The 17,121-nt window shown below is 44.2% G+C and overlaps 1 protein-coding gene across 1 annotated transcript in view; it reads right to left on the bottom strand.

Moving 5' to 3' along the window:
• LOC146207230 (protein phosphatase 1H) overlaps positions 1–16,645 on the bottom strand; it is a 44,321-nt gene extending 27,676 nt beyond the window's left edge. Inside the window, exons 1-5 of the mRNA XM_084576595.1 lie at positions 15,394–16,645; positions 15,109–15,292; positions 14,770–15,032; positions 7,099–7,183; positions 974–1,092 (exon numbers count right to left, since the gene is read on the bottom strand). Of these exons, the coding sequence (XP_084432721.1) occupies positions 974–1,092; positions 7,099–7,183; positions 14,770–15,032; positions 15,109–15,292; positions 15,394–15,638 (896 nt within the window). The 5' untranslated portion in view covers positions 15,639–16,645. The remainder of the gene's footprint in view (positions 1–973; positions 1,093–7,098; positions 7,184–14,769; positions 15,033–15,108; positions 15,293–15,393) is intronic.
• Between the last annotated feature and the right edge of the window lie 476 nt (positions 16,646–17,121).

Here is a 17,121-nt window from a genome sequence, read left to right as displayed (position 1 = left end):
GCTTTAACTCTTTCCCTACCGCACCCATAACGCATCGTTAGCCTGCTGACGATGACTTCGCGCGCTAGTGTGTAGTCGGATAAATGAATTTTCAACTTTGATGCTGTTTACATTTCCTCAAGTTTTGTTCAATTTTTTTCTAAAATATGTTTTTTGGGAAATTATATTGTGTGTTAAAACCCACAACTTCATATTCGAAGTGGTATGCCTACAAAGCAGATCTGTTTAGTTTTCTTTTCATGTATTATATAAAATTTTAGACATCATAGTTTTTACAGAAAAAAAAATCTACTGAAACCTACAGAAAACGGCCATTTTGCCTACGGTAGGGAAAGAGTTAAACCGTTTGAAACCAATCACGCACTGGTGGGTCAGGCAGCAAGAAAGACTACTGCATCCCAGTACTTGCCAAACCTTTCCGCACCTGTGCTGTAAACATTTATAGCGAAAAGTTCAATTTCGCATTTTTAGTCAAAATTTAAAATCTCTGGTGAAAAGCTACTGTGCACCCTATGGCTAATTTGGTATTACCCAATTACTGAATCACAATGAAGGAGCTTCGTGATTCTCCTCTGCTGATGCTGCTAATGCACGTGCTCCTTTTTGCATTTATTTGCATGATGCTACGAAGCTGTTTCCTCCAAAATTGTTGCTATTAAGCTGGCACCACATTTACTCACACAGCAAGCAACCTTGTATAATAAGCACGCCCCTTGCATTATTCATTAGAATTTCGGAATTTTGAAGTTTAATTCAGTGGAGTGTAAATTTTACACACAGCGGTTAAATTTAGTGCCTTTATTTCTTTCACAGAATATGAAAAGTGCGCTCATAATGCAAGTAAATCTGGCATGGCACTTTACTCCCCTGTACATCCTTACCCAGTGACAGTAACCAGGAATGTCCTTGAGACACCGCTATTTCACTAGCTGAACAGCCCAATCCCAAATGCCCGAACAGAGTGGCAGCTCACCAGCCAGTCATGAATGCATCCCGACAGAGCAGGCGCTTGCCCAGGTCGGCTCGCACGGGACGTCGTACAAACTCCAGGTGAGTGAACTCGCTGCCCAGCAGCTCAGGACATTGCATGCCCTGCAAAAACACACATGGCGGCTGAGACAGTGGATGCTGCCCTCCAACAAGGTACCACGCACATTTTCCAGAACAGTAACACTGAAACTCCCCACATAATGGTCATGGCTTTGATAGATGAAAGATGTGACAGAGGAACATGGAACTCGAAAGTACCGAGACCTAAGCTTAGCTTGGGACATCAACCAATCACAGAAAAACCCGTGTTTTTCATACAACTACTCTACCACATGTGCCTCTCCTCCTTGGCCTCCTCTGGCGCCTAGCTGGTGAAAACAAACCGCTGGCATGTAGCATCCATGCTGGCAGCAGGAGCAGGTGCATGCCCGCTACTGTACAAGCCATAGAGTTTCCTACTCTTACCTAAAGGGAAAGCTGTGCCACTGTCTATGGAAGTTTGCCTGGAGCTTCCTGATGACCAGTTCAGCCACAATGGGCACCCTAAGTATCATGAGGCGGAGAGCTACCGAGTGCAGAACTACAACGTTTGGCCAAAAATAATGCAAAGATAAACACTGCTACTGTTAAGCAAGGATCTAGGCACTGGTAGCGGGCACTGCAGGACCAGAACGGTAGTTGCTTAGCTTGAAGACAGCTAGTCCACAAAAGCATTTCCTCTTTCTCAGTGATCTATCCGCATAATCGGAACTTCTTTGTAATCTGGCCCCCGCACAAAAGAGGAGCCATCCTGGCAACTCAAGGAGACGAAAGGATAGCGGGATCGTAATAAGGCTTCAAACGGTTGACGTGAACTATCTCACGCCAACGGCAGCGTAGGTCGGTGGAAGCGGCTAGCGCTTCAACTAGGTAATTGACGGAAGAAGTCTGTTGGAGCACTAGATAAGGTCCATGGTACTTGACAGCAAACTTGCTGGTCAGACCTGGTGGTGTCGATGGGACCCAGAGCTATACGTGAGCACCAGGAAAGAATTGTTGAACAGAGTGACTGCTGTCGCTGTGCGCCTTCTTCTGGGCTTACTCGTCCGAAGTAAGCGAATGAGCCAGCTTGAGACATTCTTCAGCGTGCCTGGCAGCTGCTGAAAGAGATGTATACTTCAAGATATCAGGACGGTAGAGGAGGTTGTCGAGGGACGACGCGTTGGCAATGAAGGTCGTCGTAGCTTTGACACTTAGTGACATCACTTATAGTGCGAGAATCTTTGGCCATGAGCATGCTGAATACGCCTTCACGGATGTCCCTCATGATGTGGCGAATCTTCTCGGCTTCTGGCATGGATGTATTTACACGATGGCACAAATCTAAAACGTCTTCGATGTAGCTAGTGAAGGTTTCGCCTGTCTGCTGCCCCCGCTCTCGCGAACGGTGCTCAGCGCAAAGCTTGCGAACCGCAAGGGTACCGAAGACATCCGCAAAGCGAGATTTGAACGAGGCCCCAAGTTGGGATGTCAGCCTCGTGATTTGCGAACAAGTTTGCTACTTGTACAAGGTAAAAGATTACGTTCAGCTTCAAGACGTCATCCCACGTATTGTGGGTGCTTACGCGTTCATATGCCGAAAGCTAATCGGTACCGCTGAAGACTAGCGAGTCCCGCTGTCAAAGCACCTCGGAGCATAGAATAGAAGGGGCCGAGGGAGCTAGGCCGGTAGTGTTGGTGCTAGAATCAGAATTCGGCGGCTGCGGAGCTCCAGGGCGAGGAAATGGAAAATAAATCCCGCGACCTCCACCAAGTGTTAAGCGGGGATCTAGGCACTGGTAGCGAGCAGGACTGGAGCAGTGGTGGCTTAGCTTAAAGACAGCTGGTCTGCAAAAGCACTTCCTCTTTCTCAGCGATCTGTCTGCATAATCGAAACTTCTTTACACTACAATAAAAAACGTTCCAACATTTAATATTGCGACTATAAATTGGAAAAGAAAGAGCGAAACAGCATGTAAGCGCAAAATTTGTACCAAATAAGCGATGGCTCTCTCCTATTGGCTAAATATTGAGCAGCATGGAAACCAATATTTAGCATCTAATAGTCACTTTAAAAAGAAAAAAATGTTTTAAAATACATATGGTTGCTCAATCAGTTTAGGGAGCTTTCTAGTGACATCTTGGAAAACAAAAATGTTTTACTGGCATCGTCTGCTTTTGAGTCTTTGCTACTATGTATGGATTTTGCACTCTACAATCGCGCCTCGAGATGATGATGATGATTATAATTAAAAAGCTTAGAAACGCTACTCTGTGTTCCTAAAAAAATTCTACTGTCCCGCATGAAGTATCACACCAGCCAATGATACTTAGCAGGCCCATGGTGACTGAAGTGCAGTGCCCCCAGCTTTCCCTCTAGGTATGAGTAAGAAACTCTATGCTATAAGCATTATGAGCACCCTGCGGAAATGAATCATACCTACAGTGTTCACATGCACTATGCATACCTGCCAACCTGAAGATTTCAATTTTTTTCTTAGTTTCCAAGAATTTGCCTTTAGCAACAAGATTGATCACTCACCCACAAGCGAAATCCGTGTACTGTAGAGTAATGAGCGAAAATTCCCTTGTATCACGATTTATTTTTGCAATGCTTTTACGATTGCTGAAATTTGCCTGCTAAAAATGGTCCAGTGTGAACACTCACATTTAGCGGGATGTTGTGTTCAACTAAAAACGCCGTGAAATGGCATTCTGCACGAATCACACCGAGGTTGCTATCACTGCACACAAAACTTGTCAGGCTTGGCTGGCTGTCCGCAGCTCACACGTATCCTTGGTGAATCGAAGCGATGTGGAGCTTGATGTCGGACTTGCCACCATGTGAAATGTTAATATCATAGGCACACCTGGTGCAAAATCTGAACTTCACTCCTTCCTTAGACGGCACGAAGCATGAAAATTCTGACGTGTACGAGTTCAAAAATACTTGGAAGCACTGCCATGGCTTTGAACCCGCCATTGCAATGCGGCAAACTGTTACTGCTAAAACACCAGAGTCGCACTGCGTCGGCTACGACCGCAGATCAAACAAAAACCGAGGCCAACACCAAGTCGTCCAAACACGTGAACAAAGATTTGCGGAGGCCGCATGAAGGACTGACCAGCCTGACTACAGATACTATAGCCACTAGCCTGGCGGAGGCGGTATCGAGTTTTAGATATGGATTCATGTCTTCCCGTGTAGACAACAGAAGCCACTACAATGTTTGCAGCTGCCGATGATGATATCACGAATATGTGTTGCCCTCTTGTGGCCGCGAAAGGTACCATAATAATGTTTTAATAGTAAGGTTGAAAGTTGGGCGAGTTGAATCTGGTCGATTGCTCTAACACAAAAAGAACTCTCATATCTAGACCACACATGGAACTAATATCTCCCGTCGCTTCCTTCATCTTTTTTGGTAAGTCTTGTTTGCTTTCGTGACTATGAGGCTTTTGTGCTTTCGTTTATACATCTTATCTTAGTCAGTAAGCACCCCCACCTGCTGTATCATGCCCTACACTTTTCCTGTACTTGATGCTATCCCTTTTGTTTCTTGTGTTTTAGTTTCGCGAGATGGGTATTTATTCCGTGTTTTTCAATAAAAAGTTTAGTTGTGAAAAAGCGCTCGTGTTGTGTCCTTCTACTCTTGGTCCTCGTTTTTCGCGCTACCTTCAAAATGTTTTAATAGATGTCCGCACTTTTTGTTTCGAGAAAAACATTTTCCGTAAAATTTCACGAAACATTCGTAAAATCGTAAGACTGGTCAAAATTTGTACATTTTATGGAGACTATGTTTTAACATGATAGCATTGAAAGCCCGTTCTGCAGAAACCCAGCGTTGCCGGTGTTGCGAGCAAAAAATCACGGACATGGTTCTGGCAGGTGGTAGTTCGCAGGTGACACGGCCGGATATTAATCATTTGGCAGCTTGTGTAATGCCACAAAACCATATGACATGCCAGGAGCTGCCAACTCAGGCTTCATCTTTCAAATGGGTGAGTGAGATGGGAATCCGCCTTCTTCACAAAATGGTGGCGCCCTCTGGGAGTGGTTGAAAATTCGTTTGCTACTGGTTGAAAACGTCCTTGGGAGATGCAGCCACCAGCGAAATAACAGTGTCTGTTTTTGACAGCTACCGCCATCTATCGCATACGCCTGTCACGAATATTAACTACACATGGCCTCCGAGATCAGCTACAGCTGCGTCGATCGCAGAGGCCAAGAACTGCGCATGCGCAGCTTGGGTTGGTGGTTTGTTTTCAACCAGGGGAGAGGCGCACATGCGCAGAGCGGCCTTGTGAAAAAGGCGGATTCAAATTTGCATGCCCTTTAGGAAGTGAGTGACATTCTACTATAAGGCCAAGCAGGCACGTCCGCATGACTTGATTAAAGCCGGGGCTTTATAGACATCTATGGCACTAACGACTGTATGATTATGAATATGTGCACGATAATAGAGGCCCAACTTAAAGAGATTAATGATTAAGCAAGTAGCAATGTGGATATATGCAAACTAGGATCTGCCAGAGGAGCCACAGATAAGAACAATTGATGCTCTTGTGTCATAGCCTTTCGTCTGGCAGATAAACTCTCTGCTCTCCTCAGGGGGCACCACATCTTCAAAAATAAGGCGAATTGCAGCTCTGATTCACTTTCAGTGCATTTCTTGGTTAATTTTGAAAATCTAAAGGAAACCATTGAAATTTTGACAAGGCTGTCTCCAGAGGAGGCTAAAAAATTGCATTTCAAGTCATGCACAGAAGAGTAAAACGCAAATTTCGGCATAACAGCAGGATTTAAACCACTTTTCTAATATGGTTACTGGTCGAATCGGGCAAGCATGACTGCCAGCTGTACTAAATACTCGACTAAGCATTGCATACAGCTCTGGGTTTGCTCGCACAACGTACATCCAGAGAGCAAGAGCGCATGTCAAAGGAAATGACAAGCAGTAAGCACATGTGAATATCACTGGCTGTCGCCACAAGCTGTCCACTGTGGTATGATGCAGTACAATCCTTGTCACAATAGAAAAAAGTGGCTGTGTGGTGACTGGATTTTCAGATGAGGGAGATAAAAACAATGGTATCAATAAAATAAGCAAAAATAGAGGCCCAAAACTTTTCTTGTTTCTGGCTCCATGACAGCAGACAAAAACTTACAGCTTTTCTGAGGTTAGTGGCAAGATGCGAAAACTATGAGAGACAAGAGGAACCAACTTAACAATCCAAAGCGCCCATTTCTGCAATGCAAAGCATCCTCACACCCACGCGAAATATTGGTTACATGAGAACAGAGATGCAATAATATCTGCAATTAAAAAATAATTTTATTTATATACTTCTTTGGCCACTTCATACGATTAACCCTTCACTAAGGGTCGTTACCAGGAGGGACAAAATAGAAGCACATTTTACAACACAACAAACTAAGTACAAAGACACAAAACTTTTTATACCATTTCTCAAAAACATTGTGAAATCTAACTTGAATAACACTTGGCAGTTTGTTTCATATTTCAGTGATGTTCAGAAAAAGGAAATACCGGTACACATCAGTATGCGTGTTAACTTGCTGAAAAACTGTGCTGTGGTTTTTTTCTTCAACCATGTTTTAGAGGAGCTTCGATATAATGTCCTGTATTAATTTTCAGCACCCCTTGGAATTGGCAAATGGCAGTCAGCCAGAACCTACCAGTGCAATACCTTCTGAAACTATTTCCACAGAGAAGTGTGTGATTAGTTCTATTATTTTTTGTTTAGAATAGCCTCAGGCCCAAAATACATCACAGAGGAGAGTTGAAAAAAAAAAAAAAAGCAAAACATCTGGCATAATGCGCAAAGAGGTACAAAAAGAACCCATTACCTATACAGCATATAGTGCATACTTGAATAAAGATGTTGTCCCTCATTAGTTAAACGAACATGAGTCGCCAGCTTACACAATTCAGGGAACTGCTGATTAACTCAAGCAGTAGAAAAATGATCCTCCGAACTTCCGAGTGTACAAGAGTAAACTTTTAATCAGACAACATCCCATAGCTTACTTGTTCCAGTCACGCTGTTGCTAGGGCAGAAACTCACCAAGTGTTTGATTCGTGATCGCTCTGTTTCGGGCGTGAAGTCACAAGACATTGGGGTCACCTGCTCTCCCCGACAGATGATGGCCCTGCAATTAGTACACACAAGATACAAAGTTTCAAAAGCTCATTGCCATCATGTAACGAGGACAGACAATGATACAAAAAGTGGAAAAACTCTGCTTTTTGGAATGATCTGATGATGCTGCAGGTGCTTCGTGAAGGCCACAGCCACGTCCCACTTGCTAGTAACGTCAGGCGGCTGAAAAGTCCTCTTACGATCACTACATCCACATTTTTGATTAGGATAACTGTTACCAAAAGTTATTTACCAGAAAGTTAATGTACAGTCAGGGACAAAAGTTTGTGGGACGCTGATTTGTGGAAAAACATTCACTTCTTCATTTTCTCGCTCGTTTGTCTACTGATATTTTTTTCTATGAATGGGGCGTACATGTCCCCTTGTGATTCAGCACCTTTCATTCTCCATGAGTCCGACTGCAATGAAATAAATATTTTTCCCAGAACTCACGTCCCGCAATCTTTTGTCCCTAACTGTACATACACAAACAAGCACAGGAGCTTCTTATGATATCAACCTAACATGTGCAAGGGCACAAGTTGGATAATTTACTGCGAAATGTACATGCCAGTCTGGCTAACACTTGACCATACAAACAGCAACTTTCCCTTGCTATTTGTGTCATCGGGTGCAAGCAAACCGGCATATACATTCTGTAGTTCATTAATCGTGAAGACCACGCAAGTGTTCCAAGGCCGCATATATACATGTTGGCTACCACAAGTGCACTATAGAGAAAGGTTCTAGGCTAATTTTTCAGCACTTAGGTGTCTTCAAATGCCTCTAAAGTGCAACACAAGTATCTTCACAACTTGCCTCAGCCCACCATTTCCATAAAGCACAATCACAACGACATTAATGCTCCAAATAAAGCATGCTAAAATTGCTGCCTGCTATCTGCACTGCTTCGGTTGTAGATGGTGCATAGGTAGCACACGTTCCTTCAGAGCAGCATCAAACGACCTTCACTAAGAGAGCATTCTAGCCTTCACCACGCACCCTGGGGTAACAACACTGACGCAGGCAGTGCATTATTTTTATTATTTACCTCTCCTTGCCTAACAAAACAAATGCAACTTCACTGAGCCCATCGCTATGCCGACAGTGGCAAGGGCAGAGCACTTTGATTGTTATTTCGTTGTAGGGATCCGATCCAAATCTAACTTACGTAAGTGTTTACAAGGTGCATTAAAAAACAGCACTTGCCATTGCACACAACCATTAGGTCACCACAGTGTATGCCAGCAGTATGCCCTCTAATTTGCTATCTTTCCGTAATTTAAGTTTTTCCTTCCAGGATCCCCGACTTTGGCCAGGGTGCAGCAGGTTGTGAACGCGCGTGCACCTTGTATGCTTGCTCGAGACCAGGCCCGAAAGGAGTCCGGCGTTCGCCTGTGCAGTGCCAACGCTTCTGAGTCGGGTTTGGCACGGTTCTCCGTCGCCACCGGCCAGTGCCGGTGGCAGCGCGCGTTGAGCCATCGACGTGCGACCTGTGTCGTCGAGTCGCACGCGCTATGACCCATTGGTTGGCCATGCGTGTCTGCGAGCGCGCGGTGCCGCGGCCCCGCTCTCGGGTGCTGTGGCTGCGCTACGGGTTTGTACTGAGGTCTGGGGGATCAGTGCAGTGTTTGTGATACAGCTTTCTGTGCATTAAACGTTTGTGCTTATAACTAGTACTTTTGCTTCCTTCGAAGCAGAAGTGCAGGCTCGCAGTGCATGTTGACTATGCCCTCGGCTTGCTCTGGCCCGAACTCGCAGCTGTGGATGAAGTGGCCGCGTACCACCTAACCGCAGCACACCTTTGAAAAGTAGTCCCAGAATTCCAAAATGCCGAGTCGATACAGTTCCACTTACTGAAGTTAAAATACTTACAACAATAATGCAGCTCAGTCATGGTTGGTTGGTTTATAGGTTTTAACGTCCTAAAGCAACTCAGGGTATGAGAGAGGCCATAACGGAGGAGAAAATTTCGACCACCTGTGGTTTTTTAATGTGCATTGACAATGCACAGCACATGGGCACTGTACCTTTCCCCTTTAACAAAAGCAGCCACTGCAGCAAGGATTTGATACAGCATCCTTGGGTTCAGCAGTCGAGCGCCCTAACTTCTGAACCACTGCAGCGGAGCACAGCTTATAAATAAAATGTGCAAAATGCACATATATAATATAGTTACAGCAAGTGACAAAATGTGAATGTGCATAGATAGCACTCAGTTTGGATTAAAAGTGACACCGTTGGGAATTTTGCGATTTAAAAATATGGTTCAGCCTTATACTGCACACACAAGACCCATTCTGCCTCTCCATGCAGAAGACCAGATCAAGCATAAATTAAGAATTTCTTGAAAACCAACTGCCTTGTAAATTGAACAGACTGTCTCAGCATTTTCAGAAATACTCAGTACCTAGTCACTATTTCCAGCCCATGCAGCACTGTATTCTACATCTAAATAATGCACACAGTTTACTTTACCTCATTTTAGATTAGCCTGTAAGGAGGACGGAGCAAATAGAATGGCCAATTTGGCCAAAATGTTTTTTCTCTCTCTCTTTTTTTTTTTTTTTTTTTTTGTGTGTGTGTGTGTGTAAACCTCAAGCATTCATATCTATTACAATGAAATGCAACAAAGTATCTGTAATGAAGAAACTCGAGTGTAATATTCCCGGCTTTCACTTACTGTGCAATTGCTACCATTCATCCTTGTGGCATTCCATAAGCAATGTAGGAGAATGGTTTCATTCAAGCACTACTCGTGAGATGCTGAAGACTGCTATCAAGCTTGTTGTTTGCCTATATATGACTGTATTCATTTCCTAAATTGATGCTTGCAAAACAGTTTTCATGTAAATATATGCAATAATTTTAAATTTATAATTTTCCCAATTTAAAGTTTCTCAAAAAAATCTAATGGTGTATTGCATACAACAGACCTTTTCAAATATGCTGATATTCAAAACTTGGACTTCTTCCTTAGTTATTTTGATGCCACAAGAATGACTTTACCACAGAGTTAATTGTAATTGTTCAACAAATACATCAACAGCTTAAATTAAAATGCTGTCCTAAAGTTAGCATAAATATTAACATTACTATGCCAATTTTTTTTTTTTACACTTCATGCACAAAAAAGCAATGATAGTTTGAATTGCCTCATCCCCCTTTAAAATAGATAACCTTGTGCATGGAAGCACCCTTTAATACTGCAAACAAAATTAGTTCCTAAATGTCTTCAGAACATCATCGAGCATGCAAAGTTTCTATTGTCGCTTGTGCCACACAGTAGTCTTTCATCTCTCTCACAAATCACAAATAGTCCAAACAATGTGCGACACACATTAGCACTGGATAATATCTCTGCTCAGTCTTGGCATTTAATTACACACCAGGGTTAGCTCATTTGGTATGCCAATCCAGTTACTCCAGCACTGTGGGAGAACATATAAATGCAGCTCTAAAATTCTATGTTTTGCACATTGTAACTGATTCATTGAAACTGAAGGACCTTTGCAGCAGCACATTGACAATCCGCATAAGAGGAAAGAGGCTCAATGTAAACTTGACTGAAGGGGAGAGAGGAGGAATAAGTGGTACAAAAAATGGCATCTTTCCCCCTTTTCCTAATCACGAACACTGCCTCTTCGTCTAGTATAAGCAGAGGTAACACCTTCAAGTTTTGTGCCTTGAACATTTGGCAAATATTCACTGTGTTTATCTCAGAAAGCAACTTTAATTTTTCTTTTTTTCTGTGAATATAAATTTTTGCATACAAATTTTCTATTCTTTTCGGCGAAATATATAATGTGCCCATGCAGCCAAAAGCGAGCTAAAAAGTATCTTATTTTTTTTCACCAAGCAGTTCAGTGAATAATTCACACAAATGGTCATGTTCTCTCACTTCATGCTCAGCAAGAGGACTGCACTTCATACAGCCCACAAGCTGATGGCAGCAATGCAACCGCTGCAAGTCAGAGCATGACATTGTTGTGCCATTTATTCATTGTTTCACACTGAAAGTTGCTTGTTACAGTTCTAAATGTCGTTGGTAAAGTGATAGCCCTAAGCCCTTGAGGATACTGCCATGAACTATTGTAATCTTTATCTGTTGCGGCCACTGTTACAGCCACCGGCATGCACCCTTATCACTTTGCTTGTAAGGCACACAATGATCTAGGTAATGCAGCAAAGATTTTGTGTGCTTCGTTTGCTCACGCTTAGTGTCACTTGAACGCGACTTTGTCACTGTCTCTGTAGTGCAAGATGCACCGAGATTTACCCCGCATAACTGCGGCTGCGTGCAACTGCTACCACATTATTCTAGTTGCTTTTAGCGGGTTTACCGCGACGTTTCCTTGTTGCCTTTAAAGCACTGCTGGGAGCTGCAGGGATTCACAGTTCGATGATCGCCAAGCACACTTGCAGCTACTGTCGCGATCGAGTCACTTAGTTCTTTTGCACGCGCAAGTTAGCCCAATAAGGAGTTCATTTCATTGTCATGCCAGTTTCTTCATTTATTACTTTGGCATTGGCACTATCATAAAATAATTTGTTGACCAAATTCTTAGTTCCACATCTTAAAATTTAATTGCTGCCTACTATATATGGCACTAAATAGTAAGATATTTGTGACCTGTAGATCAGATACACTGACATTTTCAGTTAAAACCAAACTTCAAATTATTACCGCAGTTGCACTGTTTAAACTACAAAGTAGAACCGCTAAGTATAAGCTCTCAAGATTGGACAATCAATGTGCACTGGCTTCCTGCATCGAGGTAGTTGCAACCGTTACCTATCTATTTATTTATATTTATTAATTTCCTTAACCTCAAAGACCATAGTAAAGGGCATTACATGATGGTTGGTCAATTTTAACTACACATATTCATGGACAGCTTCAAAAAAGACCTCATGTCAATGAGATATTGGCGTCGCGAACATACACACACATCACAAGACTCGCTTTTAAGCAGATAAATACAGGAAAAATTAGGGGCTCGTTATGATACAGAAATGAAGAAGCCAACAGTCAGCACGGTCACTTTTTTCCTTTTCCTGTTGACAAATTAGTACTGTAATAGTTTCTAGGTGGAAGATAATTAAACACAAAGTAAACGAAACAATGCTGCTGGTGGGACCCCAACCCACAACCTCTGAATATCGCGTCCAGTGCTCTTACCAACTGAGCTACAGTAAAGACTGCTCAATCTTCTAAATTTCTGGGTATTAATGTTGTTCATAACCTAAACCTAAGTATTCACTAGAGCCACCCTCAATCCGCCTTTTTCAAAGGGCTGCTGTGCGCATGCGCGCCTCTCTCCTGGTTGAAAACACCAACCCCAGCTGCGCATGCACAGTTCTTGGCCTCATCGATCGGTGCAGCTGGACCTAATCTCGGAGGCCATGTGCAGTTAATATTCATGACAGGCGTATGCGACAGATGGCGGTAGCTGTCAAGGACACACATCGCGCCTTCGCAGGTGGTTGCGTCTCCCAAGGATGTTTTCAACCACTCCCAGAGGGCGCCACATTTTGTGACAAAGGCTCAGAGTAAAATATTATATGAGGAACGCCTGAGGAAATTGGATAGTAACAGATGGGCAGCTAAAGTATTTAAATACCTGTACTTAAAAAGCATTGACTCACAATGGAGGAAAAGAACTAGGAAACTAACTAGTAAGTATGCTAGTCACAAGGACGGAGAAATAAAGAGCATTAAGCAACAGGCAACAAACACAGAAGGTAAAAATTGGATAAATTCGATGGAAAAGAAACAGAGTGTGGAATTATACCGAAAGTGGAAAAGGCAGATCAGGAAGGAAGCTTTCTTTGATAACTCAAGAGGCAGGGCCCTACTTTTTGAAGCTAGATCGGAGTGCCTTAGATCACGCAGCTACAAAAAGAAATTTAACAATGGAGATGACACATGTGCTGTATGTGGTAACTCCAGTGAAACAATTGACAATATTATACTCGAATGTAATGGTATCCATCCGGAAGTTGATGCAGGCGCAATCACTGTTCCTGAAGCTCTGGGGTTTAGAGATACCAGTGGCTGGGTGAATAAACAGGCGGTGGAAACTAGTAAAAAACGACTGGAAGATTGGTGGCTTAAAAGCAGAGAAGTGACATAATGTTAGTAATGTAGAAACAAAAATTTAATAAACAGAATGATGGTTTAGTTAACCAATCTAAATCAATAATTAGGATAAAGGGAGAAAAATGAGCATGATAGCTACTGCTACCACTCCGTTTCAAAGGGGACACTCCTATATTCCATCCATCCATCCAAAGGCGGATTGGTGAGAGCACTGGAGGTTGTGGGTTTGGATCCCACTAACGGTACGTTTTTTTCTTCTACCTAGAAAATATTACAGGACTATTACGTGTCAACATAATGAAACTAAAGAACACTACCTGATGCTTTCTTAAGAATCACTTTTGGAACACTTGACGACCAATCAAAGTAAGCTATAAATTTAACAATGATAGTTGTCATGTCAAGAAGATTGATTATAAAGATTAGGCATTACAATAGAAGTGCCTGAAATGGAGATTGTATCAAAACATTTAAACTAAAAGGAATTCATCTGCTCAAAAATCATGCCCTGTGAACTTTTGTGATATTTGCTGCACTGTTTTCAAGTGAGTCAAAATGGCATCTCACATCACGTCACACCATCATCAACTGCACAGCTTTGCTAAAATAAACCCCCACCAAACTACATGCTTGCAAAAGCACGGCCCAATAGCAATTTCCAGTGCCCACTGTGCTGAACTGGCTACCATGAATGCAGCATGAGCACCAACTGCACAGTTCATTGTTAAAGCTTCACTGTACAAAATCCAGTAGCAGAACCTCTGCCCATGAGGAACTGTAGCGCTTTGGAAAAGGGAAACAGCACACAACTTGAACAGGAAGCACGTGGGGGAGTCTGATAAGCAGATGGGCTGCCCTAAAGCAGGTTGCCAGAGGGTCAACATTTGTTGTTGTTGTTGTGTTGGGTTTTTTGGCACATAGGCAACTAAGGCCATCATGCGCAAAACACTAGGATGCTGAGCTTCTTTATGAGTGAAAATGAAAAGTGTTTAGAAAATTACAGCTGATTTAGAATCCGTAACTCCTTAAGAAAACTAAAAACAGATGAAATTTCAACAAGTGGGTTGTCTCCTAATAGTAAACAGGTGGAATGGGATGCGTTCATTACAGAATGGAGTAAAATATTTTTTCCTTAACTGTTCAAGTTCTGTGCACGAGATCAAAATGTGGTTCACGGTGAACTCACCTCCACATTTTTCACATAATGGTTTTTGGTCTTTTCTCCGTAAGAAATTGTGTGTCAAGTGTGTATGTCCAATTCGGAGATGGCACAAAATCACCTCACTGAAGCGTTCCTTTTGTGTACATGATTTCCATTCTCCTACTATGGGTTTTACTGTGTGTAGCTTATTTTGCTCTTCATTATTCCATTTTTTCTGCCATTTATCTATCAGGCTTCTTTGTACTAACCTGATACAATCCTTGTAAGGGATGGGTATTTTATCGCGCGCAGCAGACGCGCAATGACGAGTCACCGGTCCTCCCATGCCTACCTGCTGTCACCGGCGTTGGCCAGGTACAGCTTTCCGAGGATGAAGAGCGCCACGAGCACGGTGCAGCCGCCAGTCATCTTGTAGTGTTTCTTGTCGCGCGCGATCTGCTGGTCCATGTCCCAGAATGCAGTCTCCAAGGCGCCGATCACGAGGCTGTCGGCAGTGATCTTGCGGTCACCGAATGGCAGGAACCCGCCTTCGGGCGCCGCCGGCACACCGCCGCCATCCGGCACAAGCAGCTCCATCACGCTCATCAGCTTGTCCTACAAGCCCAGGAGAACCACAAGGCGTGTAGCTTACGGCCAGTCACTAGCAGAGTCGGTACCAGCAGCAACTCACCTGCAGCACACGCTGTAGCACGTTTGACGCGGCCACGGCCACACCGGAGCCGGCATGACCGTCGAAAAGCGCAAAGTAGACCCACGGCAGCTCCGCGCCGTCGCCGTGTGCCCCGCGCCGCACAGCACCGCGGTATACGGCAGCCTGGTCCTCGTTGCGTAGGCTCTTGCCTGCATTGATGGCCCTGCACCGGCAGCGCCGATCGCCCCCAGCACAGAATGAATGGGCGCACTGGATCAAACCCACCGCCATCTGCCCTCCCCTCCATCCTCCCGTACTGCTCACTCTGCATAGCCAGCGTTCCACGGAATCTTGCTGACGTCCCTGGGCACGATGATGGGCCGGATGACATGATCGGCCGACACTTGTACTTCGTCGTCAGTAGTCAGCTGAAGGAAGCTAGGCCTCGTGTACTTGAACTTAAGTGGCAGCTTGTCGCCGTCACCGGGTGCTTCGCCGTCTCTCACCGCTGGCAGGGCGTCGAGGCCGCCCACCACGTTGTACAGGGCATTCTTAACCCGAGTGAACATGCTGGTCGGCGACCGAGCCTCTAACAGCGCCTACTGCATCTGGAAACCGCTCGCTGTTCTAAAACTTGCTGCCAAGATCCGCTGCCATGCTGCAAGCTAGCGTGTGCGGAAGTGACGCCAGCCAGATTTCCACGTGATGTAAACACAGGAACCGTTCCCCCGTTCCGACCGTTCACCGACCCACTGGACCCAGACCAAGGCCCAGACCACTTGACAGGAGGCAACGAGCAGAGATTGCGCCGAGCTAGATTAGTTATGCAGGCGTAGTGTAACCGGTGTAGCGGTAGCAAGGGTACCAGCACTACTTGAATGATCGCTAGCGATAGACAACTGCAACCAGAGGGCCGGCCGGCATCTTACCAATCTTACCTGCAGAATGCATTACGTAACCACGATGAACATTTTCGAGGCCGACTTTCGGCAAGGCTTTCCTAGTAGCACGTGGTGCTGCTAGCGCCACTTGAGCCTGTCGAATAATCTTTCACGTTCAACTAGTTCAAAAAGAAGCAAAAGTTTATATACTACTTATTAAGCTTGCATGCTTCTTTCATCCATTGAGAGCTTTCGGAGTGTTTTCCTTATTCTTTTTGACACGGGACAGGTGTTGGCCAACGCTACAGGAAAAGCAGCAAAAGAATCGAAGACACCGTCCGGGTTCATATCATATTGTAGTCTAGCCATGGTCTAGCTATGGTCTAGCCGCTGCAGCACATTTCACCATTCACAACGTGCATGTGGTCCGTGATGCCATTGTGATGCCTGAAGAGGGCGCAAGGGCGCTGAGGGTGCCTTGATTGCCTTGATCAGCCAGCTATTTTTTCTTGTTCGCTGTACCTGGGCCAGAGTGGAGGAATTTGCTTGCTTCTTGACGATGCCACGATATCGTGATACGTACGTGGCGGTGGCAGTGAACTAAGGGCTAACGCTTGCTCGTTCCTTTAACTGGATTGTCTGCGGCGTCATCGAGCGCGTCGCTGATATGCATGCTAGTAACCTCGTAGGCACTGCAGTAGACTGGAGCTGGCTCTGCTCTGTTCTGCTTATTTATTTTACCCTCGGGGCCCGAGGTAACCCGAGGGCATTACAGAGGGGATGCCATGAATCAAAAAGTTTCAAGTCCTGTCTACTGCTTAATGGAAAGTTCAGATAACAAGTGCTTTCTCAATCTGTGAAATAAAACCGCGCAAACGCAGGACGGAGGACAGAGGCAAGACATTTCCGCTGTATTATTTTGCAATGTTCCACCCTTGGTCCCACCAATCTACAGATTAATTGCAACAGCAACAAAAGAAATCAAGATTTTAACCTCTGTCACTTTTAATTGGCTTCACGTGTTAGCTGCACATCTATTTTATGAGTTAATAAGAACGGCAAAATTAGAAGTGTAAAAGTTTTTATGCTCTTTTTGGGATAAACGTGGCAAACCAACACTACTTATTAAACAATAAGCGTTGTAATGTATTTGTTTTGTCTACAGGTGGCG

The sequence above is a fragment of the Amblyomma maculatum genome, chromosome 1, assembly GCF_055883805.1.
Source record: "Amblyomma maculatum isolate TAMU_Amacu chromosome 1, ASM5588380v1, whole genome shotgun sequence".
NCBI classification, from domain to species: Eukaryota; Metazoa; Arthropoda; class Arachnida; order Ixodida; family Ixodidae; genus Amblyomma; species Amblyomma maculatum.
The sequence above is the reverse complement of the archived record's forward strand: the minus strand, read 5'-3'. Positions and strand labels throughout refer to the sequence as shown.